The following is a 23,911-nucleotide window of genomic DNA, read 5'->3' as shown; positions in this document are numbered from 1 at the left end:
TTGAGCAAGCAAAAACTGAAGAATGAGTTCAATGATGGATAGAAGCTCTTGAGAATTACAGAAAAACAAACTTCATGTTTTTAGTCGCTATGTTTACACAACATTAAGACAGTACAGGGAAAAAGTATATAAGCGTTCGAGTAACATTTGAGATGGTGTCTCTTAACACGAACAAGCCAACTTTCACGCTGTATTGTTAAGCCATACCCCTGCTTGTAGCTGTCCTGATTATCTGAAATAGAGCTGAAAAATAGAAAAATAAATAAATTAAAAAGGATCCCAAATTCTTTTTCACCCAGTTAGGGGCGGGACGGGGAGGGGAGGGGAGGGGGATTAGAAAGTGAAATCATACACGAGTGCATGGCAATGATTGAAACCTATGGCTTGTTGATAACTTAAGGTATACCTATATGTTAGCTATGCGATACATTTCATTTCAATCTTATTGATGTAAACTGTCTGCAGTATATATTCGAAGACTAGACAACCTCTTGGCACTAATATTGAATAACTGTCCGAGACCACTGTACTAAAAGTCCGAGACCAAATGCTTATAAAGTGCAAAACAAGCATAGTTAAGCAGTAAGTTAACAACTTAAGACATACAACACCCAGGAGATAAATTATAGTAAACAAGTAAATAGGGGAAGTTATCAATATTGAGAAAAAATAATAAGGTTGCTTACATGATCCAACAACAACGAACACAAAAAACCCGAGCAAAATGGGGCCAACAGGATAGTTGTCCCCTTTTTTGGAAACTGTCTCAGGCACAGCTCCTCGCTTGGTGATATTTTTCTGGAATCGTTGCACCTTCCTATCAGAAAGTCGCTTTGAGGTTGTCTGAAAACAAACCAATCGTTAAACAATCCAATCAGCCATCAGTAGTCATGCCCATCTATTTTTTGCAACAAAAATTTCTCATGGATATGAAAAGAAATCATTCAGAGTAAATGTGCACTATACAACTATGAGTTGAAAAATTCCAACAATGTATATTTTGCTCAACTGGACATACTCAAAAGTAACAACAGCGTGCAGATAGTTCAGCAAAAAAAAATCAGCATGCGGATCGAATATCATGAACCTCTGAAGCAATACCATTTCATGTTTCAAGTTATCATTTTGCCAAGTTCACTGACAGCATTATAATCTTAATATGTGAACTTCGCAGACAGTTAAAGACCCTCCCAAACTATTTAAGAAATCAGTAACGCGTGAAAATATCAGTAAAACAATTATAAAAACAGATGTTAAACTAATCAGACTGACAAGATGTAAGAATGTTACAATACTATGTGACAAATCGATCCAATACAGCTTATAGCTAATACCCCTCTTGGCTAAACACGAAAAGAACGTCTAAACACTGGGAAGCTAGATTAATTTCGAGATCAACTCCACGAAAAAACTAGTCATGTACTCATGTTACATTTCAAAAATCAAGCTCCTGATTACAATTCACTTTATGCTGAAACATGTTTCTAGCTCAGTTTTAAATATATGATCACTATACATCAAAACGAAAACATTAGTGTTAGAATACATATACGGTTAAGATTTTAGACGAGCGGGTTACTTAACAAACAACATAAATCATAAAATCAATATCTTTTTAACATTCATAAATATTTCAAATGAACAAACATTAAAGTTATTGCATTGCGTTTATAAATAAACAGAGCACAGATCAAGATCAAAGTTGCACGTGTAATAAAAAAAAACTAATGTTTTTTTACCGTAAATCTGGAGGGTGAAAACAAGAATTGTACAGGTAAAAAATTAGAGTGATCTAATTTTATTTTTACCACAATTAAATTAAATTAATTTAACAGCACAACTATTAAAAAGAAACGTTTGCAACATTAAGCATGAGGATTTGAATGATTACCATGGCTTCTAGGAGATGTTGAGCTGCCGGAAAACAAGAATCGCCGGAGAGATTTTCCGATGTAAATTGTTTTTTGAAGCCCTGTATTTATTTCTCAGCTTGTTTGTTCACCTGTTTTTTCTAGTGTATTTTAATTGGAGCGGACACGTGTTGTTGGTACGTGGCAAGTCATGATTGGGTTTGCTGTCAATTGCCATGCAGATTTCATGGGCTGGTTAAGGCTCAAACCCGAAGTAATATTTTTGTGGGCTGTGGCCCGATATTATATAATGGAGTACTAAAACTAGTGGCCCAAACATTGATTCGGCCCGGGTTCTAGTTTTCTAATAAAATCGAAATCAACTGTTCCTAGTAAAAATGACGAATTTCAGATACAATAATAGTGATAAGAGGCTATCACTATTAATAGTATAATTTAAAACATATACTTACTTGTAACACGTATAAATTTAATTATAAGGGAATGATGGTTCAAATTTTACGAGAATAAAATTTATTTAAAGAGCATTTATTCATGATTAATAATTCAATTAATGAGAATTGGAATCGCAATTTCATGAATTATTGTTTGAATTAACAATTTGGAATGAAAAAATATGGGTATATTATTTTCTACTTACTTCCGGATATCAAGTCATTTAGATTTTCATCAACCCTTAACCTTTACTGCCAAGTTTTAAAAATGGAGGAAAACAAATGAAGGGTAATTATAATAGTTTAACTTGCATTCATAATTGTGTTTACAAATTTTTAAAATAAGTAAAAAGAAATGATAATAAATGTAAATTTAACAAAATTACACTCTAAAAATGGAATAAAAATATTTTAACTCCTTATTATTTGCTCCATTCCATTTGAAAAACTCCTGAATATGGCCGTAGTCTTATATCCCTCATTTTCATTTTCATTTTTCATTCCAATATCCAAACACCTCATTCCAATATCCAAACACCACCTAAATTGTAACACGTATAAACCTAACAACAGAAAAATGATGAATCAAATTTTACAAAAAACTTTTTTGAGTAATACTAGGTTATCCAAAATTTGTACGAAAAAGTTACAAATTATGTGACATGACACATGTCGTAATTTAATTCGTGAGCGTATATTAATACACGTGAGATCCCATATTAATTTGAGAAAATTTATCATTTATAAAATATTTGGGAATTTTTTATTATAATATTTTGGACCTCTAATATTTTTCAATAAAATTTAGTCCTTTATAAGAAAAGAAAAGAAAAGGATAATATCCAAAAATTAAAAAAATAAAATATCCTTAAAACAATAAGAAAAAGGAATCCAAAAGTCGCTTAAAATAAAAAAATAAAAAGTAGCGTTGATTAGAGGCAAAGGGGCAGGTTTCATCGCTAGGGTATAAAACATCGCCTAGCTGCGGCACATTATATACACACAGAGAGATAGATATACACACACACGAGAAGATCGAAGATGGATCCAGATGCAGTAGCAAAGGCGTTCGTTGAGCACTACTACTCAACATTCGATAACAATCGTTCAAATCTGGGGAATTTATATCAAGAAGCTTCTATGTTAACTTTTGAAGGTCAAAAGATTCAAGGCTCTATTAACATTGTTGCTAAGCTCACTTCTCTTCCTTTTCAGCAGTGTAAGCATAGCATCACTACTGTTGATTGTCAGCCTTCTGGTCCTGCTGGTGGTATGCTTGTTTTTGTCTCTGGTAATCTCCAGCTTGTTGGCGAACAACACGCTCTTAAGTTTAGTCAGGTCTCCTCTCTCTCTCTCTCTCTCTCTCTCTCTCTCTCTCTCTCTCTCTCCCTCTCCCTCTCTCTCCCCATCCCTCTCTCTCTCGCCCCCTCTCTCTCCCTCTCTCTATTTTAGGGCTTTTGTGTGGCCTGATCTGTTACTAAGTAGTACTATTAATCTATTATTACTGAGCAATTAAGGTTTGCTTTTATTTATTGGAAGTTTAAATGTTTTTTCGATGTGCTTGATGTGGACTAACTGCTTAAGACTTCGATTGGTGGAATTATGTGTATGTTAATTGATCTCGGATTCTCCGGTGAATTTCTTTTTGTTAGTAGCTTAGTTTTGAGGTATGATGATTTTGATTTGGTTTTCCAAGTGCCTATATGGATTGGATTGAACTTAAAGTGGACTATTGATCTAATATTCAGTATTTGATGCTTTTTTTTATTTTGTTTAGTATTGGATGTGCACCTTCAGTTGCTGTCTACTGTAATAATTATTCATATATAATAGTTGCCAATGTTTATTTCTTATGCCATAATTTAGCGTTAGTGTTTTCCTTTTAGGGCTTTCCTTCTTGCCTTTTACCGAATTTTGTTGGTGCCTGATCTTTTCTACTTCAGTTTTGACCTAGAAAATCGAAAACAAGAGTCGGTTGTTTAAGTTGAGACCTAACATTTGTCTTAGAGCTTTGTCAACATTAAGTCAAACAACTTGTTTATAACTTAGCTTCCTTTTTCCCGTTATTGAGGCTAAGTTCAGTGCTTCTTTATACTGCATTTTGCCAAGGGAATGGAGATATTTGATAATGAAACATAAATGGTCCATTTCTAATGCATTTTAATGTCTATTGATCTGTGATATAGCTTGTCAGTTATAGGCATCGGTGTTTAATCTGATTTACCAGCATGCTAGAATATTAGACATATCTTTGTTATCAATTTAAATACTAATTACATCCTTGCTTCCTGAACTAAAGTTCAATTATGGATGATGCATCTTCCACATCTTTCAGTGATGAGATATACTCGAGCATGCTACCAGTGAATTAAATTACCCTGAGCCAAATGTTTTTATTTAATCTCAACTGTTGTTCTGAAATTAGCGAGACTTTGATTTGCGGGAATCATTTGGCATAGTAGTTAATTACTTTGAGACTGAAAACCTGAGGGTTTATGATCTCTTTACCGTAAAAATTTTGTGCATGTTTGAATTTAATTAAAAAAATGTCTTAAGTAATTGAGTATACAAGAAAATGGCATTGTTTGCTCTGTGTTTTGAGAGGAAAAAGTAATCCTTACATGGATAATTGTTAGTAAGTTGTATCTTGAACAGAAGGACGCATATAGTCTAGGCGTCACTATTTTAAAGAAGGGCCAAAGGTTGTTTATTTTGGAGGCACTATTATAGTGATCAGATGTGAAAACACAACCAAAACCATGCTTTCATATTTTGCCACCTTTAGCAAATAATCACATGTTACCTTTGAGGAGAAATTGAGAAGAAGACTGGATTCCTCATCAAAAGAATATAATTGGAATTTTTCCTGGAGTGTATTGATGTAGCCTGTTATAATATTGATTTAATCTTTGTGTTGATCTGGTAGTATTGATTATCTTCTGATGGTCTGAGCCTTAGAGATATAGTACTGCTTTTGAGGCAGACTTGGTAAATTATAGAGCAATTTTGAATATGGTGTATTGGTGTTCATGTGTTTTGATCAAATAATTAACTTGAAAGTTTCATCTATTGCACTCTCATGCACATTTAACACCCTGGCATGTGCAGTGTTCTTTTATTCGCTCTTTTCTCTTTAACGTGTGATTATAGTTTTTTTCAATTTGAAAGACATGGTTCTCATACATGGATTTCATACTAATCATTGATGGTTTTCAGGTCTAAAATATTATGTCCGTGGATGGATGTATCATTATCTGCTTTGATTAACTAGTTACTCCACCAATCAGAATATATTATGAAAATGTTCTCTGTTCTGTTCTGAATATATACTTTATTTACCATGTCTCGTCTTGGATTATCTTTTTAAACCTCGCTAACCGTATTCTTACTATCTGTATTTTGCCAGATGTTCCACCTGATGCCTACACCACAGGGAAGCTTTTATGTGCTGAATGATATTTTCCGTTTGAACTATGCTTGAAGCTAGTTGGTGAAGATCTCAAACAGTCAAAAGACATTCAGTTATATTTGTTATCAAATTTAATTTTATGCTTACCCAATGACTTTTAAAACTAGAAATGGTGAAGATTTCAGTTGGGGTTATTCTTGATGATTGGCTGTTATTATGTTATGTCTGTCCTCGGTTGATTGAATGGAATATATTTGCTTTGTTGATTGTCATTTTTAAAAATAGTCATATACCGTTTGTCAAATTTGCTGGTTTCTATGTTAATCATTTACCTACAGCTGCATTCTCCCGGACAAAATTCTGGTCAAGATTTTCTTGAATATAGTATGCTGTTGCTGTACTCAATTATCTCTATGTTATTGTTTAAAATAACATATTTAAAAAAAAACATTGCACTAAAGTATATCAGAATAAAAGTTCCTTTTAAAGTTTTGCAACTTTTCCAATTTTCTCCCAGTGTTCATAGGTCTAAATAAGTTTGAGCGGAGGAGAATTACACTCACTTGAATAAAGATCATACTAGATTAATATCCTAGATACTTATCATATGGTTTATTACTTGAAGTATTGACCACTACACAACTGTACAGTTGGTAAATGTAACTTTACATGTCAAAATATAAACCAGCCTTTCATTCTTTCAATGGCAACCAAAAGAGAACCTGAAGCTGAGAACATAGGTGTCCTAAAAGAAATTGAGTTTGAACACTAACTAAAGATGCTGGGAAATACCATATCTACATCAGACTAGTATGTACCATCATTTTCCATGTTGGACATATCAAGAGAAGTCGACCCTGCTGCTTCATTTTCTCGACCTCCAAGTTCGGCCTGCATTTATTTATTTAGTCAGTACAGATAAATACCATCTTATATTATTATAGCTAAAAGAACTACACTGGATTTTGTCACATTAACACCAACAAGAATGACAAAACTATGTTATTTAGTTCACTAAAGCATGGTATGAGATTAAGTTGCATCAGATCTCTACTCATCAATCAGGCATATAGAAACTCATATGAATCAAAGGATACAGGACTTGGATTACCTTGGCTTGGCGGTATTTGTCAAGCATGCGGCGATATTGTTGTCGTGCGTCTGAGGATGTGACCATCGATAGTACCCTTGCCACAGCTTCATCAATACTTGCTATTTTTTGCTTACGGAACACCGTCACAATGTCTTCATCTTTATCTTCAATTGATTCTAATTCATTCCTAAATCCTCGAAGACCAACTCCTCCCCGTCGCCACCTTAGAACAACTTTTTCCAGAACACCAACGGCCCAGCAGATTACCTTATAATATTTCCGAACCTGATGGCCTCTGACATGAGCCTGCCAAAAAGAACTTCTTGTAAGGGAAATAATATAACATATTATGCAAATAACCACCGTCAATCAGGTTTCATGTGGACACCAGAAAACAAAAGTAACGTCACTGAAAACACAGTACATAACTTCCAGTTCCATAGAGTATGTCTTTTAAGAAAGCAATTTACAGAAAGTATATTTAGAAGGTTCGCCTGAAACAAAGCAATCCACTCAACTTCACGATGTTGCTAGAGTCCAAGGTAATCTTACAAAATTGTGCAACTTTGGAAGTCATAGTTCCTATATAAAGGCTGGATGTTTTGGTCCATTGGAGCTTGATCGAATATTGAAAATGTCTTTAATATGTCAAATTTTTCAAAATATTCCCTTTATTACAATATATTGGTTATTGATTTGTACATGGAGTCTGGAGTCCAATAACAAATAACTGATCATTTATTTTCATCTTAAAATTTTATTTAATATTATAGCATGTTTGTGACATAGGAACATTAGGATGCTCAAAAAATCTGTGAAATTTTCAGTCAGCGATAATTTATTGGATTACCTGTATCTTCACAACTTTCTGGCGAAACGCAAGGAAATCTCTACGACTTCTCCATCCACGATATTTCTTCTGTATAGATAAAGCAGCAGCATCGTAATCACGGCTATTGCGGAAAAGCAGTTTCGATGCAGCTGAAAGGCTCTGAGCATCATTTGAGAGGAAATCGAACTGATCTTGACTATCAACATTAGCCATAAAAGCAGCAGCGGCAGCTTCTTTCAGTTTTCTCTTCCTGAAAGAATGGGCACGAAAAGCAGCTTGAATGCGTGCAGCAGCCTGAGCTGAATTTCGTACTGCAGCTAAGGAGTCTTTTAAAGACTGCTGATCCTCAGATGTTATTGGACTTATTTCAGAGATGCTGTTTATAGTTCTTTCTGCTTCTAAACTAGCTGAGTTTTTGGACAATTCGCTTTCTTCTAGAGTGAGGGATGAAAGATGGCTTGTTAGAGACACCTCTGAAAGATAACCTGCAATTCCCATGTGTCCATATTCAGCAGCAATGGATGCTGCTGTTTTACCAGTTGGAGCTTGTTTGCTAGGATCTGTAACGGCCTCAGCTGAGGCACCAGACGCTATGAGAGCAGCCACCATTTTCTCCCTAATACAGAAACAGCATTTCAGAGTTCAGACTTATTACACAGAACTAGCATTGACCATGCAAGTTGATTCGTCCGTTTTGTGCCTTAGTTCATACAATTACTTGCCAAAGTTAAACCAGACTTTCAACGAACGGACAAGAAGGCGTCTGTGGGCAATGAGGTGACTGAAGAATAATACGGGACTGAATGTTCAATTTGATGTAACAGTATGAAGCCCGCGAGTTTTAATTTAGTAGTATCTACTTATCACGATTCAAACAATGTTCTAAAACACATCAAATGTAACTAGCAGTGGATTATCAAGCAGCTTTTTTTAATCGAATCTGTAATTTTAAATCAATTTGGTACTTAATACTATATTTAACTTTTTATTTTGACAAACTAATTTCTTAAAGCTAAAATAATTTTGATATGATTTAGGATTTGATGAATTTGATCATATTTTTTTAATTAAAAAAATCAATTAACACTTTAATGGGTCTAATAATTATCAAGATCACACCCAAGTCAGTTGGCCCAATCCTTTATCCCTAGCTACTCTAATAGGTTCCTCGTCTTTCAAAAGCACTGCAGTACTGCTTTTCAAAGACAAGGGTGAATAGTTTTTTTTTCACATATGACCAAAGGGAGTAACAGAAGGGAAAAAAAGAGCATCAACCACATGTCAGGGGAAAAGCAACATATACCTTCCAAAACGTGCAGCCCAGTGGAGAGCGGTAAAACCATTTATGTCGCGAAAATTGACATTCACTCCAGAATTCAGTATTGGTTTTAATGCCCATTCATAGCCCATTCCCGCAATCATGTGTATTATACCTTGCTCCTTCTTTGAAAAAGAATACCTTTGCAGGTCAGTTGCTTCCTGCAGTCTAGAAGAAAGCCATTGTTGCAACTTGTCTTTCAGAAGTTCCTGAAGAAGCCAACTTGTTATGCCGGAAGAAGTCCAACTACCAGCCAAAAGGGACCCTATAACCCGGGCCCACGAATCTTCATTAGCTTTGGCTTTGCCTAACAAATCAATTCCTGATTTAGAGATTTCCCTTTTAGATATTAAGTGATCAAATTGAAGCATCTGCACGAATCTGACAAGTAAAAGAAGTTCTTCTGAATCCTTGCTTGCTTCTGCTTCAAGCAGTGTACTGTGAGGCAAATTACCAAGACATTCACGGTACTCAAACTCCCTGACTTCACTACAAGATTCTCGATTGCTGGAGGTAAGACAAAACGTAACTTTTCCGGGAACGCTAGGTGGGGCATGACAACGAATAACACCATCTCTAATAATCTCAATAGGAACTTCAATTTCACCAAACATACAGGTCCACACATGATCTGATGGATCACACAAAAATGATCCAATAACAACAACCTGCAAATAGGCACTTGGATGTGAATTTGAATTTAAAATTCCACGTAGCAACTACTTAACGCAAAAATTTTAACAAAAAATAATAAAGGTAATTTTGAAATGGAAATGACAGACTATAGTACTTAGTTTAAAATAAAAGATACTCTATTTTAGATGAGCAATTACATTCGAGTAGCACTTAAGAACATGATTGGTAAATCAACCCCAAAATTAAAAAGATATTCGGCAAAAGGATTTTACGAGTACAAAACCTGATGTTTTAAAAGGAAAACGAATAAATTATAAATGATTGTGCATGCATTTATCACAGTTTTTTTATCAGAATGTGATCAGGTGACTAATATTAACGCCTATCATTTATTTATGATCAACAGTGCCTAATAACAAAATGATTTATGCTATTCTGTAAAGAATGGGATTGATTACATAAAATATAAAAAGGCCAGATACCTTGATATCCTCATGGCTTATGGGCATAACCCCATACAACGATATTTTATAAACATCAACAAATTCAATCAGTAAGCAGGGGGCTAATGGTTATTTCTTATGCTATTGTGTATCATTCACACTAATGTAATAAATTGACCACAAAATAAAAAATAAAAAAGAACAAAGATACCTTGGTAGCCTCGTGAGCATAACCCCATTCAGGTGATATTTCAAGAATAGTAACTAGCTGCTTTTGAGAGACAGTCAAACTTGGAGTTTCTTGAAGAGGCATTTCTGTCTGAACTTGTTCAAATACTGTTGTAAAATTATCAGAGTTGATCCCGTAGACATCCATTGAAGGAGAATATGAAGCAACTTTGAAATATTCAGCTTCTTCCGGAAGCATCATAGAAGTTGGCACTGCAACAAAATTTTAAGTATTTAGAATTCCTAAGTTTAGTAAATCTCAGATATTTTAGCAGGATTTGACTCTTGAGATGCATTACAGCTAAGAGTATCGTATACAGTAAAATCTGCCCATTGAGAGTTTTCCTCCTCTTCAACTGGCTTTGTTGTTGGTGGAGAAAGATATACTTCCTGTTGAAAGAATACACATATTATGATGACCAAGAAAATTGAGCTTGATTGGGTGAGGGTCAATCAAGCAAGGCATTCTTTACTATAGGTATAATGATAATAAACTAGAACAGAATCAATATAAGATATTGAAGAGAGAAAGGCATGTGCTTCCATATATAAAGAATAAACAGGTACTACATAATCATAATATTGCAGCTTTCTGTCGATGATAAATATTTAAGGTGATGGGGAGCGATACAATTAGAGCTGACTTACATTCTCATTTCGTGTGTGCAGATGTTTGCCTTGTGACCCAGCCGATGCTGAATTATCATAGTAGCCTAGCAAATCATTCCAAATCGCATTTTCTTCGTTATATGAAAAGTCATCCTCCAATGGTGGCCTACAGTGTTCTTGGCCATCACCTTCAGAGGAGTACCCATCAGATCTTTTGCTTCATTATTATATATATACACTGACCAACAAGGTAGCAGTAGAAAAAGAGAACAATATAAAGAATCCAACACAAGATCTTTTTCAATCCACAACCACGCCAGGGAGAAAAAAGGTTACAAGATATATAAGTTTAATCCCCATAATCATTCTGCAAAACTGAAGGTACCATCTCCAAATTAATCAAAACCAGTAATGGGTCTCAAATATAAGTCAATATTCCATACTTCAGAATTTAGATAAGTGTAAGTTAAAACATCATATATATTAGGATTAGCTAAAAAAATTTATCAAAAACTGTGGCTATGTATAGGTGCTAACTTACAGATGCATCTCTGGACAAACATTTCGGGCAATTTACTAAACCAAAAACTTCTTGCAAAGAATTTAAATTCCTTTAAAAGTTGTACCTTATAATACAAAGTTGTAGATTTCATTACGCAAAGTGTAATTTGCCAGGACTTCCATCCCATACACTCCCATGCAAGGGCGAATTTGCATGGGGGCTATGGACCCCATCAATTCTTTTTAATTTATACTATGTAGAAACAAGTTTTATATTTTACCATGCTCCAAATGCTAAATTTTAAACATTTGCCTGCTACCAAGAGAACTCAACTAATACTCTAATAGAAAGAAATTGGGTCAAACTTCAACTTATGGACCCCATGAGTTTGTACTCCAGATCCAGAATCTACCACTGCTCACATGTGCACAGCTTAGTGTTTATATTTCTTTCCTGCTCTAACATAGATAGAGGTTTGTAGGTTACGCACAGCAGTAGATAGTACAATTCATTTACAGGAGTCTATCAAAAACACTTTATGACTAATAGAATGTTCAGATTTGTACATAGCAATACAGTTGGCAGCTTAGCACGTATTTCACAAATTCATCACTCATCTTAAGACTTTACAGAGCTCATCAATGAATTATTAGCCAATCATAATGCATACATGACATTATAGTTCTTATATCCAATTTTTCAAAGCTACTAAAGATGTTTGTGAAAGAAGCATATAGATATAGCCAAGAAAACATATTTGCCGCTTCAATAATTTTAAGAATCAACTACAGCTACATTTATGGTAACCTTACTTCGCAAAAAGAAAAGCAAACACTTAAAAGTTTCCATAATACTAAGCACCAGATGGACAACACAAACCTGAAAATAGCTGTGTCATAAGATTGTCCGAATCATCTTGCAGTCGATCAGAAATAATAGGACTTTGACTACGTACACTATATTCTGGATCATGTGAGGCACCATTATCATCATAGAATGAGTCATTCTTTTCCGAGCAATCATCTTCTAAGCTTAGCTGCTGTGTGAGCCTTTTAAGTGCCTGATTAATTTCAACCTTTGATGAACTATCCATCTCTTCATTTCTTTCTATTATATAGGAACTATTTACCATATCATTTTTAAGGTCTAACTGACAACTACCATTCACAGAACCAGGGTTAGAGAAAATTGGAGTTTGTTCTTGAGATTCTGGAGCAACAGTTGTAGTGCCAAGAACCTGAGTCGTATATGAGCTGGGGCTCTGATTCAAAGTAGAATAAGATCCAGGAGGAGAGGACTGTAAAACGGATCCTCCTTGATGTCTCACCTACAAAATTTAATATATTCATGATTCAGATTAAAGCTCTTGCAATGCTACTAAATCCTATATATAATATTAGTAAGAGAGCCAATGAAAAGAAGCACCATTTTTACTGTAATATAGGTGTCAATCTGCAAATGCACAATTCACAGCCTGCTCAAATACTAGCTGGAAATTTTAGAAGCAAGTGCCCACAATTATGGAAACAAGTAACAATATGTGGTTTTGTTGTTTACTACTAATACACTAAAAAAGAATATAGTAATTTCTGATAAGGTTATGTGATGTGGAGCAGGAAAACTAAACTTTGATATATGATTATTTTGTATTAGTTTATACTATTATATTAAAGCCGGACTAAAAAAAACTATTGGTACGTTGGTCGGTACTAAGGATTTTATGGACATTAAAAATTATACATAAGTACCAGGTAGAAAACATGGGCTTTTTAATATAACTTTCTTATAATTATTACTCTAACTTAAAACAAAAGTCTATAAAATTACATATTATTTGTGGTGGAAATATATTAGAAATTTAAGTTACAATAAATATGATTTTTCATATATGTACATGTATATTTAAACTTATTACATAAAAATAAAACAATACCGTATTACAAGAAATTGCAGAGGATATAAGCTAGTATTATGTACAAGCATCTTTGTAATTACGTATTTGTATCATATGTTAGGAATATACTGGAATTTAGATTCTATTAGAAATTTAATATTTAATATTAATTTTCATATTGGAATCTACATAATTATTAGGGTTAGTTTCGAATTGTCCAATATACATTTTTAAGCTTATATAAGGAGAACGCTTATATAAGGAGATATGATCATCAAACACTAAGTAGATTATAAAAATTAAGATATTAATGAATAATTAATAAATCGAAGGATTTATGTATATATTCCCTATTCTCTGCTGGGATAATTTTAATTCTTGTTTTCAACCATATACTAACTTCTTCCTGCATCAAACTGAATGCTTATATTCATAGCCCTAACGTCTAGCCACAATTCAAGGAAAGAATAATATTTTCTAGACACTAATTATCAACCAAAAATATCATTTATCATCGATCATGTTCACCAAACCCACCACGCCATGTAAACAAGATAATACCTTCTTACCTAGAAAGCACCGACACTCCAAAAAGGATGCCGTATGCGTGTCGGACACCGCCGACACGGCCGACACGGCGACACGGCACCGGCACGGCTGAGTGCGTGTCCGACACGCGTGTCGATAGAAAAAGGTGATCGACACGGGTTCGAGATGCAACCGACACGGCCCACCGACCCAGCCCATATAAAAAAGCCCAAAATCATCTTTAAAAAGCCCAAAATTAGTTTTTAAAAGCCCAAACCATCTTATATCAACCCTAATTTTATGTCTCTCTGTCTTCTACAATGTTGGGCTCTGGATTGGAAACAAGAAAGAGGAGGGCTGAAGGTGGTTCTGCTTTGGAGAAGCTTTTAATAATGAAGCCAGAGAACAATTGACTGCTGAAATTGCAAGAATGTTTTATTCTTCTGGACTGCCATTTCATTAGGCAAGGAATCCATATTTGACATATACAAATCTTTTATTTTTTATATTTTTTTTACTTTTTTTTGCCGTGTCCCGTATCCAGGACACTTTGATAATTGACGAATCCCCGTATCCCGTGTCCCGTGTCCCGTGTCGCCGTATCAGTGTCGGTGCTTCCTAGCTTCTTACATATATATCTCACATTACCCAAGGTTCAAATTTAGCTACTATATAAATAACTGTTTTGGTTTTAGGGGCATACAAACAACCTTGTTCGCCATTCGGAGTATGATTATAAAATCTAATTTGAATAATTAAACAGTCTTTAAACGAATACAAAGTGATGAAGTGGTAAACATGCAAGAGAGTGTGAATGATCCCATGTCTCTCCCTGAAGATGTCAAAGGGACTTCCCTAAATGTCAACATTGACTTTGTTGTTGCCAAATGCTTTCAAAAGAGTCAGGTCTATGGATAACATTTATCAATGGCTTCCATAAATTCACTCCATCAATTATTTGAGGCTGCACTGCCTCTCATGCATGCATCTAAAAGACCTTGCTTTTGCGGGCTTAAGAAAATTCTTCAAAACAAATGAATAATAGTGAACTCTGTTAAAATTTAAAATATTATTTAGGTAACAGCACAGATAACGTGACTTTGATACATACTGCAAATATTACCAAATTAAGATGGACAGCGAAGTGACATTAATAGAAACAGTTTTCGTAATAATTCTCACCTCTGTTGTATCCCTGTAATGAACAAGAACGATATGCTCATATGCCCTGCCAACATATCAATAGGAAAAATAAAGAAAAGAATCTGTACAAAATGAAAATAAAGGATACCAATTTTACATTAGTAGAAGATAACAACCAGACAATGGTAATATTTTAAGGCCATAATAACAAATCTTAGAAGTGGTACGAGACTTTTAAGTAAAAAAACCATGGTTATAAGTTACTCACGGATCTAGCATCCAGTAACTACGCCTCTGAAAATTAGAATTTAGCTCTCCATGTGCATAATAACAATTTAAAGCTTCAGCATTTCCAACCTAGACAAAACATAAGATGACCAGTAAAATGTCTATCTCCCAGATTAATAGTCATCAAATAAAGAGTAAAAAAACTATCATAATTTTTTTAAGCACAGAAAAAATCTTGCAAATGCTTAGACTACATATATATTTACACATTAGAGTGTGAGGTACTTCATGTAGCACAAAATTAGTCTTATGAGCCTTCAAAATTTTTTAAGTAAGACTTCAAAATTTTAGATGAGGTTGTTACTTATAGAGTACAATGAAAATAAATTACGACATTTATTTAGCATTATTAATATGTTCTCTTGATAAACAATAAAGCAATATGAAATTGTTTAAGCTTGTAAAACCCTAAGATAGCTTATCACAGTATTAAACATAAGCTGTGTAGTGAACCTTTAGACGCTCGTGTGCTTCTCCAACAGTTCTCCCATCCTTCTTCCTACGCCAACTATGACCATCTTTACGAAAATAACGAAGAACCCTTTTGTTAAAGAGAAAAAGCGATCCAGCTGGAGACACAAAAAGCAACATCCATAAATTTTAGCTAAAGAAGCTGGTGAAATGTTTCAGTTGAAGACTAAGAAATGGAGAAGAGGGTACCAGGTGGCTTTTGAAGGGGCTTATTAGTAATCTGGGTATCCTCGTAATTCTTCAATATAAACAGAACTTCCGGTGGCTTCAGCCAGCGGTGTTGAGCTTCTTGTACTAATTCACTAAGGTTATAACCTGAAACTTCAAATTGAATGTAAATGCTCGAAACAATTATCACAGAAACAAAACAAAACCAAAAGCAAAGGCATCAGCACACACATAATAACATAAAAGGCACAGACATATTCATTAAATTACATAAAATACATATGTGCACATTGTTCCTGTGTAATTAAACCGCCTAACGAAACACCTAAAGCAAGCCAAATTACTAATAGAAATAGTAATTAAACCGTGTAACGTGCAACAATTAAATATCGAACAACGCCACTACGAAAAAACTAGCAGAGTTCCTCCTAAAGTGTATTATTCAGCTAAATAACAGTGAATACAAACAATCTAATATCTCACTCAATCATGCATACAGACAAGTAATTAAGCAAAATCAAATTAGCATATATCAATTCATATATATATATATATATAACAAAATCGAAGAATTAAAAAGAAAAAATAAAGAAAGGAGTAAGCACAAACCTGAGTTGATCATCATCATAGTTGTAGTTGTAATGAAAAAACAAGTTGAAAATGGCGCATATCAGTGTGAGGTCAACTGAGCTAGTAAAGAGATCAAGAGGCCTCAGTAATATTTAAATTGATCCTGGTGTGTTTTTAATTAAATAAATTGATTGATACTTAGGGTTCTTCTTATTATTTGTTGTTATTATGAGAAGAACAGAACACTCTGTTACCAGGAAGGGAAAAGCAAGCGGACAAAAGCAAATGATGTCAAGCGCCCACACTTATTCGCTCGGGGCCAGATTTTTTTGTTAATTAACTACCAGCCTGCAAGTGAACAATGAACCAAAATGTCATTTCTGAGTATTAAATGACCCGAAATGTCATTTTTGAAAATAATGGTCCGAAATGTCACTGTATAACGGTACTTTATCTTCTGTTTTGACACTTTATTTTTTTTAATTTTTTTTATAATGTGCAAAAAGTTAGTTGAAGTAGCGTTTTTACTCAAAACGGTATATCATATAGGGTTTTGACTCAAAACGGTACATCATATCCCAAAACATTATTTTATTTACCGTTTTACGCATAAAAAAATTCAAAATATCAAAACGATACACGAAGTACCGTTTTAGGTATTTTACATAAACGTTACACGATGTACCGTTTTAAGGTGATATTTAAGATCATTTTCAATTCCAAAATGACATTTAGAACCACCACCATGTACAAATACAGAGTTAAACTCCTAATCTCCCCCAAGTAGTACAAGCTCGATCTCGATACTTATAATTCACTTCTGTATTACTTTGAATTTCGATGGTAATTCAAGTTGATGGAATATTTTATGACGAGGCTGAATATTTTTTAAAAGTTACTATTTAAATAATTTACGTGAAATTCAAATCGAATGAATTTGTTAATCGAAATGATTTTATTTATGAGTTCAATAGTTTTAGTTAGGGATTTTTGCATAATTACCCAACTTGCAGAAAATATTTGTAAGAATATGAATTAACCTCGTATGCAACAATATATACAACCGTTTCAATTTTATATGCAACCATATATGCAATCCGCGTCCGTATTTTTGTAATTTTTTTCATAAAAAGTGGTATTTTTAGTAAATTTAGGTATATTACGCAACGTGAATATTTTAATCATAAAAATGGTTTAGAAAATATTTTATTATACTGAAAAAGATTGTAGTTCAGACTCCAATTTACGAATTAAAATCAAACTTACGCATAATCCAATTCAGAAAATAAAATGCTCTTCAATGCAAATTGACAAATTTGAATCGACGGGCAATTCGTTTCGTATCATTTATTTTATTTATATTAGGAAGAGTTAATCTCTTCCCGTCTAAATTATATTTTCACTATTTAAACAATATTAATATGATATTTTTTTACAAAAATTTTAGAGCATATTTACCAATCACCTCACATTCTGTCAAAATATTATGTACATCATTAAATCTTAACTATTTAAGATAATATAATATAGTTCAACGATCTTCTTATCATGTCTCTTAAATTATTATTATTATTATTATTATTATTATTATTATTAATGTACTAAGAAAATTTGAACAAAAAATATAAATTGATAAAATTTTGGCACATCTCTCTCAAAATTTAACTCAAGAGTAGATTTGGGAACTTGTTCGTAATGTTAATAAGGCTTATCCCGTACGTAGCCGAAGAGTAGCCGCTGCGGACACGATAAAAAAAAGTGCTAATAAGGCTTGTATGTCTATAAATTAAGAAAACAAAGAATAACACCGCGGAGCAAAACGAACACTAAACTAAGATATAATTAAGCAGTCTTTTGTTGACGCTTAAAATAATGTCACGTGGATAGTGGGCATTGCAGGTTTCCATCAGAGTAGGACTACAATAATAGTCAATTCTTTAGTTAAGTCAAGTCGACCTACAAATAGACCTCTAGTAGTAGTTTTGTAATTCAATTCAGTTAAATCATTATGTAATCATCCTTATCATGGCAGAGATGTAAACATACTTAAAACCATGCGTGTATACAGTTCTGTTACTTTCTTCTTGTTCTTGATCATTATTTGTGCGCTTCTTTAAACTCTAGATATATACTCTCTCCGTCTCGGTGAGTTGTTTACGTATACTGTTTACACGTATTTCGAGACTTCAATAAAGTATAGTTTTATTATGTTTTTCTAAAAAAAATCTGAATAAAAGTTTAAACATGAAACTTTTTTTCAGATTTTTTTAAAAAAATATATATATTATGGAAGTATACTTTAAACGAGAATTCCAATCTAGTGGGACTGAGGGAGTAACATGCTAAAGAAATAGTTGACGGAGACCAAATGTAAGTGCCAAGAAGACAGCTGCGTATCGGATGCCTGCCATTTCTTCGTACAAGTAATTGGGTGTGCACTTATCAGTCCATATGTATTCTCGACAAAAGTGGTTCACAAACAACAAACTGAGGATCCCCGCATAATAATTCGTTATTGTAAGATTAAAATTTTTGGATATTACAAACATTACATGTGTTCCACCCATTTTTTCGGATCTTCTTGAGATATTTCTCAACTGCAACATTTGGGTTATACTTGCATGGTTATTGCAATTTTGAAACAACCACATCATCAGAAGAGGATTCAGCATCTGCGGTGATGTTGGTGCTGTACCTTTTAATTCTCAAGGAGATGAGGATACTTGAGGATATCCCGAGAAGAGGAAATATGTATGACCAAACTTTTGGTTTCTCAGTTCCAGAAGCTGAAGCTACAGCAGCACTAGCTAGACTGCCTATGGATGTGTTCTGCAATATCATAGGCAGGCAGCCAACTACTGTAGGAAGCAGAAAATCCACAACAAATCCAATCTCAGTAGCAGACAACGCATAATTTATAATATAGGAAGGAATGGGTGAGAAACGAGCAAGAAGAACAAATTTCCAGCCATCTTTTTCAACTCCTTTAGAAAGCAGGTGGAAGTATCGATTTCTTTGGACCCATTTTGTAGCTGAGCTAGAACTCCTGAAAACCAGCCTGGAATAGAAAAGGATAGAAAGTGTCAAAGCAAACCATTGGGGTAAAAGAACCCAATTGTTTAGCACATTTCTTAAACATTAAGACTATATATGAACTAGGCACCATACGTCCAGAACCCATATAGATCATTTCATCAAATTAATTTGAAATTTTAGAAGTCACTGCTAAAGCAAAACAAGCTTTCTGCAACTTATTTAGCCTAATTTGCATACCCCGGTAGAATCGAAGTGGGACGCACACCCCTGTCTATATTAACTCGAACCTAAATTCTGAAAGAACCAAAGTCATTTAAGTAAATTGAGTTTTAACCTATTGGCAAACAAATTAATTTATCCAAAACCCAATATTTAAATATGAAATCTAATAATTATATATATATTTAAGTATAACTTAGAAAGCATGTATTTCTTTCTTGTTATTTGTTCCCAAATTTCGTGATCAGTGAAATGATTGTTAACAATTCGAGCACCTACACAAGTCCTTTTTCTTTATATTAGTACTTACCCAACCACTAGGAAGGATTCATCTATACTCAAACCTCCTAAATCTCTTGGTAGCTTGCATTAACATATATTGTATGCACTAGATTGTAGATAACCTCAGAATATATACCGGGAAGTTTATATTACTTAGATGGGTATATTAAGGGGTATTAAGAAGTTCCATGCGATACCCTGGCCGTACTGGATTGGAAACCACATGTGCTGCAACGGGTTCATATTCGAAACGGCACAACAGGTGGCATCAACCACAATTATTATGGTAAAAGAGGGGGTAAATAACCTATCACCGCAGAGAATCGGTGGAGTCACAAATATATCCTCGAATTTATCCAATAAAATCAATTCATATTCATCTCTACCCCAGTATGAAAGACTACAGAAAATTATACAGACCTGAAAACTATATACTTATCTATATGTACTGACATAATTAATTAAAGGAAAAAATACTTTGCTTTATTCTACTACTATAATCAATAATCTAGTTCCTAACTAGATCATATAATTATAAATTACAGACATATGTATAACTAAATAATAATTAGCAAGTAATTTAATTATTTTATGCTCCGCGTCAAACAGTAATGATGTATGATCAACCCATATATGTATCTGCGCTTGTGTTCGGGTTTCCAAATCACAAGATTTGAAACTCAGAGTCCGTGTATATAGGCAAGAAGATCTCAGCACTTTCACAAGTTTCGTCATGACTACTTCCTCCTAATTGATTTCTTAGACTCGCCCTTACCCTTTGTCATTATAACCTCCTTTGATGCTTCCAAGGTTTGTGATAAAGAGACACCCTGCTTAATTGCCTTTGGCCTTAGAATGAATGGCTCCTTCATTCTTTTTAGTTTGTTTGATTATAGTGGCCACTTACTGTTAATGTGTTGTTCATTTATTTGGCACCTGCTATATGTAACATGCCTGCCTCTCACTGCTTTATTTTTCTATTCACCTCCGTGGCTCTATTTTTCTTTTTATTGATCAGACCTAACCTAGAAAGGTACACTAAGATCTCGTAATACAAAAGCTCCTAAAAGAAATATAAGAAAAGAGTCTCCAAGTACTTTTGAATAATGGACCAAAATATCATTTCTGAGTGTTAAATGGTCCAAAATGTCATTTCTGAGTGTTAAATAGTCCAAAATGTCACTTCATAACGGTACTTCGTCTTACTTTTGGTTTCTTTAATGCAAAAGAGTACATAGTGTGCCGTTTTGGTACTTTATTTTTTTTTAATTTTTTTATAATGTGCAAAACGTTAGTTGAAGTAGCGTTTTGGCTCAAAACGCTAACGGTACATCATATAGCGTTTTGTACCAAAATGTTACACGAAATAACGTTTTAGGTCTTTTGCAGAAACGTTACATGATGTACCGTTTTGAAGTGACATTTATGACCATTTTTAACCCCCAAGTGACATTTAGGGCCACCAGTTTCCAGATGTGTTTGATTGCGGTGCTAAAAAGGAGTAAAGTAGTCTGAAAATTGAGAAATAAATAAAGCAAGTAGAAGGGAGAGTAATCTAAGATATAAGATGAAGAAGCAATTAGGGTTACCTGCCAAGAAAGAAGGAGAAAGAAGCAGCAAGGATCTTGGCAGAGAAGACGCAAAGGAGGGCAGTAAAAAAACCAAAGAGAATAGAAGCAGCAGCCTCGAAGAAGACAGCATAAGGGAGACACAAAGCGAGGGTGAGAGTATGTAGAGCTACATAAGCAGGGATCGCCCAAATGCCCATCCAATCTCTCATTTCACTCATAAACTTGATTATGTAATCCTTACTTATAAAACTACTACTATCACCATCACTGTCACTATTTCTCAACATCCATACACTTCCTCCCACTACTATCATCGCCCCCGCCGCCATCATCTTCTTCCCCATCCTCCCCTCTTTTCAATTCAAGTCGCCGCCCACCCCTTTTTCCCATTTCCTCGTCTTTCGCCTCTTTTATCTATTTTATTTTTTACTTTTCACCGGTCATTTTCATTATTCTAATAAGCAATTTCATTCAAATACTTATATTTTTCAAATATTAACAAATTAATATATTCTTTATCAAATTTGTTAATATACAAAAGATGGGTCATACAATACAAAATCGTGTTAGTTATTAGTTATCAAAATTATGGACCTCAATTATGTTAATATTAATTTTACGTCATTTGGTTTACGTTAATGATCTAAATTGAGATTAAAAAATATGGTAAACTAGTACGATGTTGAGAAAAATCATTTCTTATATTATGTGTTAGATTCGTTAGGCGAATAAAATATATTTAATCTAAATATTTTTAGTCATTGATTGAATGAAACTTTTATATGAAAAAGATATTATTTAGATGCTTTATTTTATTGTTATTAATATCTGTAATCACTATTTATTTTATTTTAAACTCATTTTCTGTTTTTATATTGTATCTAAGTATAGTATATCATATATATCGAATATAAGTTATTATACAACTCAAAAACAGTGTTCCAAAAATTCATGACTTAACTTATTAATTCGCAATTAATCATCTATAAGCTGCCCGACCGATTCATGTTAGGTTTGAAATTTTAAAAATAATCAATAAAATATTAATATGGGTTCGGAATGATTAAAATAAATATGGGATACCCGACTGAAAATCAATCTGTATATATTAAATTGAGGTTCGTAAATGACCAAATTTATTAATAGTCAATTTATTCATGTGATAATAAATATTCCCATGTGTTTATTAAATTTTAAAAATCTGAATTTTATACGAATTGAACCCAGGTGTATCTACTGTCGAGGAACAGGGCCCGATATATATATGCTACGGGGAGTGTAAATTACTTTAGGATGGGTAAATGAAGGGGAATGAATAAGTTCCCGGTGATACCCTGGTCATACTTGATCGGCAACTACATGTGTGGCAGCGGCTTCATATCCAATCCAGCACCAACCCAACAGATGGAATCCAACGCAATTATCAAGGGTAGTAAAATCGGATGGAAGAGTAATGATGTATGATCGGCCCATAAATGTATCTGCGCTTGTGTTTGAGTTTCCATATCACAAGATTTGCATCTCAGAGTCATTGTATATAGGCAAGAAGATCTCAGCACTCTCAGAAGATGATGAGCTTCAGTTGGGTCACTACTACTTCCTCCTTCCCATTCATTTCTTCGACTCCGCATTAACCTTTGTTACTATAACCTCCTTTGCTGCTGCTGTCCAAGACTAGTAATATAAACACAGTACCCTCTTTGTCCAATTGTCAGCTGTTTGAGATGCAGAAAACAGATTCTGGATTCCTCAAAATACGAGTGAGGGAAGAGTTTATTTTCAGACTGATGGAGGCTGCAGCCAAAGAAGATGAGAAAAGGAAGAAGATGATGTTGGTGGAGAAGAATTTTATTAAAAATCCAAGTAATAACAATTGGGTTAAAGAAAGTGATTACAAGATTGATGGTGATGGTGATGGTGATGATGATGAAGTGAACTCGTTATTTTAAAACAATATTAGTCGTCAACTTTGCACGACACCTGAATTGTGGAAAGAATACAAGCAGCTTGTGTTGGTGAAGCGTAGTAGACCTTCGAAGCCAAAGCTGAAGATTATAAGAGAGACTCATAGCAGTGAGACTAAGAATTGTTGCAACCGTAAGAGGGTGGCACTACTCTTGGTTGCTGCTTCATTTCGGATTAGTGGAGATGCAGGGCTAGCAACAATATTAGTAGTGGTGGTAGGGGTGTTACTCCTGTGAATAATGACAGGCACTAGAAATAAATCATGCAGTCGGACTATACCACCATACACGATGAAAAACAAGAAGAAATTGAGTTGGCACCACCCTAAGTTACAACTACTGCCATTGTCTCCCCCTGTCAAGCTTAAATCTATGTAAAAGCTTACTTCGCAAATTGAGTCT

General features: G+C 34.0%; 5 protein-coding genes across 6 annotated transcripts; 2 read left to right on the top strand and 3 right to left on the bottom strand.

Moving 5' to 3' along the window:
* Positions 1-16: 16 nt before the first annotated feature.
* On the bottom strand, positions 17-2,030 carry LOC141676832 (uncharacterized). The gene is made up of 3 exons (XM_074482553.1): positions 1,892-2,030; positions 687-843; positions 17-243 (listed from the first exon to the last, which is right to left on the bottom strand). Exons 1-3 carry the CDS (start codon positions 1,892-1,894, stop codon positions 197-199), a joined length of 207 nt encoding a protein of 68 aa, XP_074338654.1. The 5' UTR covers positions 1,895-2,030; the 3' UTR covers positions 17-196.
* Positions 2,031-3,238: 1,208 nt separating this feature from the next.
* LOC141677294 (nuclear transport factor 2B) lies at positions 3,239-5,986 on the top strand. The gene is made up of 2 exons (XM_074483155.1): positions 3,239-3,643; positions 5,712-5,986. Exons 1-2 carry the CDS (start codon positions 3,347-3,349, stop codon positions 5,784-5,786), a joined length of 372 nt encoding a protein of 123 aa, XP_074339256.1. The 5' UTR covers positions 3,239-3,346; the 3' UTR covers positions 5,787-5,986.
* A 291-nt stretch (positions 5,987-6,277) lies between these two features.
* LOC141677293 (calmodulin-binding transcription activator 4-like) lies at positions 6,278-16,723 on the bottom strand. 2 transcript variants are annotated; one of them, XM_074483153.1, is made up of 13 exons: positions 16,477-16,723; positions 15,889-16,020; positions 15,682-15,797; positions 15,209-15,297; positions 14,980-15,025; positions 12,255-12,702; positions 10,913-11,061; positions 10,564-10,654; positions 10,248-10,477; positions 8,943-9,625; positions 7,658-8,255; positions 6,826-7,113; positions 6,278-6,605 (listed from the first exon to the last, which is right to left on the bottom strand). In XM_074483153.1, the coding sequence occupies exons 1-13, from the start codon at positions 16,493-16,495 to the stop codon at positions 6,522-6,524; spliced, it is 2,973 nt and encodes a 990-aa protein (XP_074339254.1). In that variant the 5' UTR covers positions 16,496-16,723; the 3' UTR covers positions 6,278-6,521. The 2 variants fall into 2 exon arrangements, with proteins under 2 accessions (XP_074339254.1, XP_074339255.1); XM_074483154.1 differs by having other exon boundaries at positions 15,889-16,014; positions 16,477-16,722.
* A 2,186-nt stretch (positions 16,724-18,909) lies between these two features.
* LOC141678439 (uncharacterized) lies at positions 18,910-21,940 on the bottom strand. The gene is made up of 2 exons (XM_074484758.1): positions 21,564-21,940; positions 18,910-19,495 (listed from the first exon to the last, which is right to left on the bottom strand). The coding sequence occupies exons 1-2, from the start codon at positions 21,887-21,889 to the stop codon at positions 19,063-19,065; spliced, it is 759 nt and encodes a 252-aa protein (XP_074340859.1). The 5' UTR covers positions 21,890-21,940; the 3' UTR covers positions 18,910-19,062.
* Positions 21,941-22,838: 898 nt separating this feature from the next.
* On the top strand, positions 22,839-23,845 carry LOC141680951 (uncharacterized). Its single transcript, XM_074487025.1, has 4 exons — positions 22,839-22,842; positions 22,916-23,211; positions 23,261-23,376; positions 23,494-23,845. The coding sequence occupies exons 1-4, from the start codon at positions 22,839-22,841 to the stop codon at positions 23,744-23,746; spliced, it is 669 nt and encodes a 222-aa protein (XP_074343126.1). The 3' UTR covers positions 23,747-23,845.
* Positions 23,846-23,911: the final 66 nt, after the last annotated feature.

Source organism: Apium graveolens, chromosome 8, assembly GCF_009905375.1.
Source record: "Apium graveolens cultivar Ventura chromosome 8, ASM990537v1, whole genome shotgun sequence".
Taxonomy (NCBI): domain Eukaryota; kingdom Viridiplantae; phylum Streptophyta; class Magnoliopsida; order Apiales; family Apiaceae; genus Apium; species Apium graveolens.
The sequence above is the reverse complement of the archived record's forward strand: the minus strand, read 5'-3'. Positions and strand labels throughout refer to the sequence as shown.

Excerpts from the sequence above, each read along its gene's own strand:
- LOC141676832 (XM_074482553.1), bottom strand. Across the intron at positions 244-686 it reads GTTCGTTGTTGTTGGATCAT|CTCTATTTCAGATAATCAGG; the intron begins GTAAGCAACCTT and ends TCTATTTTTCAG.
- LOC141677294 (XM_074483155.1), top strand. The coding sequence starts at position 3,347 with ATGGATCCAGATGCAGTAGCAAAGGCGTTCGTTGAGCACTACTACTCA. Across the intron at positions 3,644-5,711 it reads ACGCTCTTAAGTTTAGTCAG|ATGTTCCACCTGATGCCTAC; the intron begins GTCTCCTCTCTC and ends GTATTTTGCCAG.
- LOC141677293 (XM_074483153.1), bottom strand. Across the intron at positions 9,626-10,247 it reads ATGCTCACGAGGCTACCAAG|GTTGTTGTTATTGGATCATT; the intron begins GTATCTTTGTTC and ends GCCTATTTGCAG. Across the intron at positions 8,256-8,942 it reads TGGGCTGCACGTTTTGGAAG|GGAGAAAATGGTGGCTGCTC; the intron begins GTATATGTTGCT and ends TTTCTGTATTAG.
- LOC141678439 (XM_074484758.1), bottom strand. The coding sequence starts at position 21,889 with ATGGGGAAGAAGATGATGGCGGCGGGGGCGATGATAGTAGTGGGAGGA. Across the intron at positions 19,496-21,563 it reads TTCTCCTTCTTTCTTGGCAG|GCTGGTTTTCAGGAGTTCTA; the intron begins GTAACCCTAATT and ends TTTCTATTCCAG.
- LOC141680951 (XM_074487025.1), top strand. Across the intron at positions 23,212-23,260 it reads TAACCTCCTTTGCTGCTGCT|CTGTTTGAGATGCAGAAAAC; the intron begins GTCCAAGACTAG and ends TCCAATTGTCAG. Across the intron at positions 23,377-23,493 it reads GAGAAAAGGAAGAAGATGAT|AAACAATATTAGTCGTCAAC; the intron begins GTTGGTGGAGAA and ends CTCGTTATTTTA.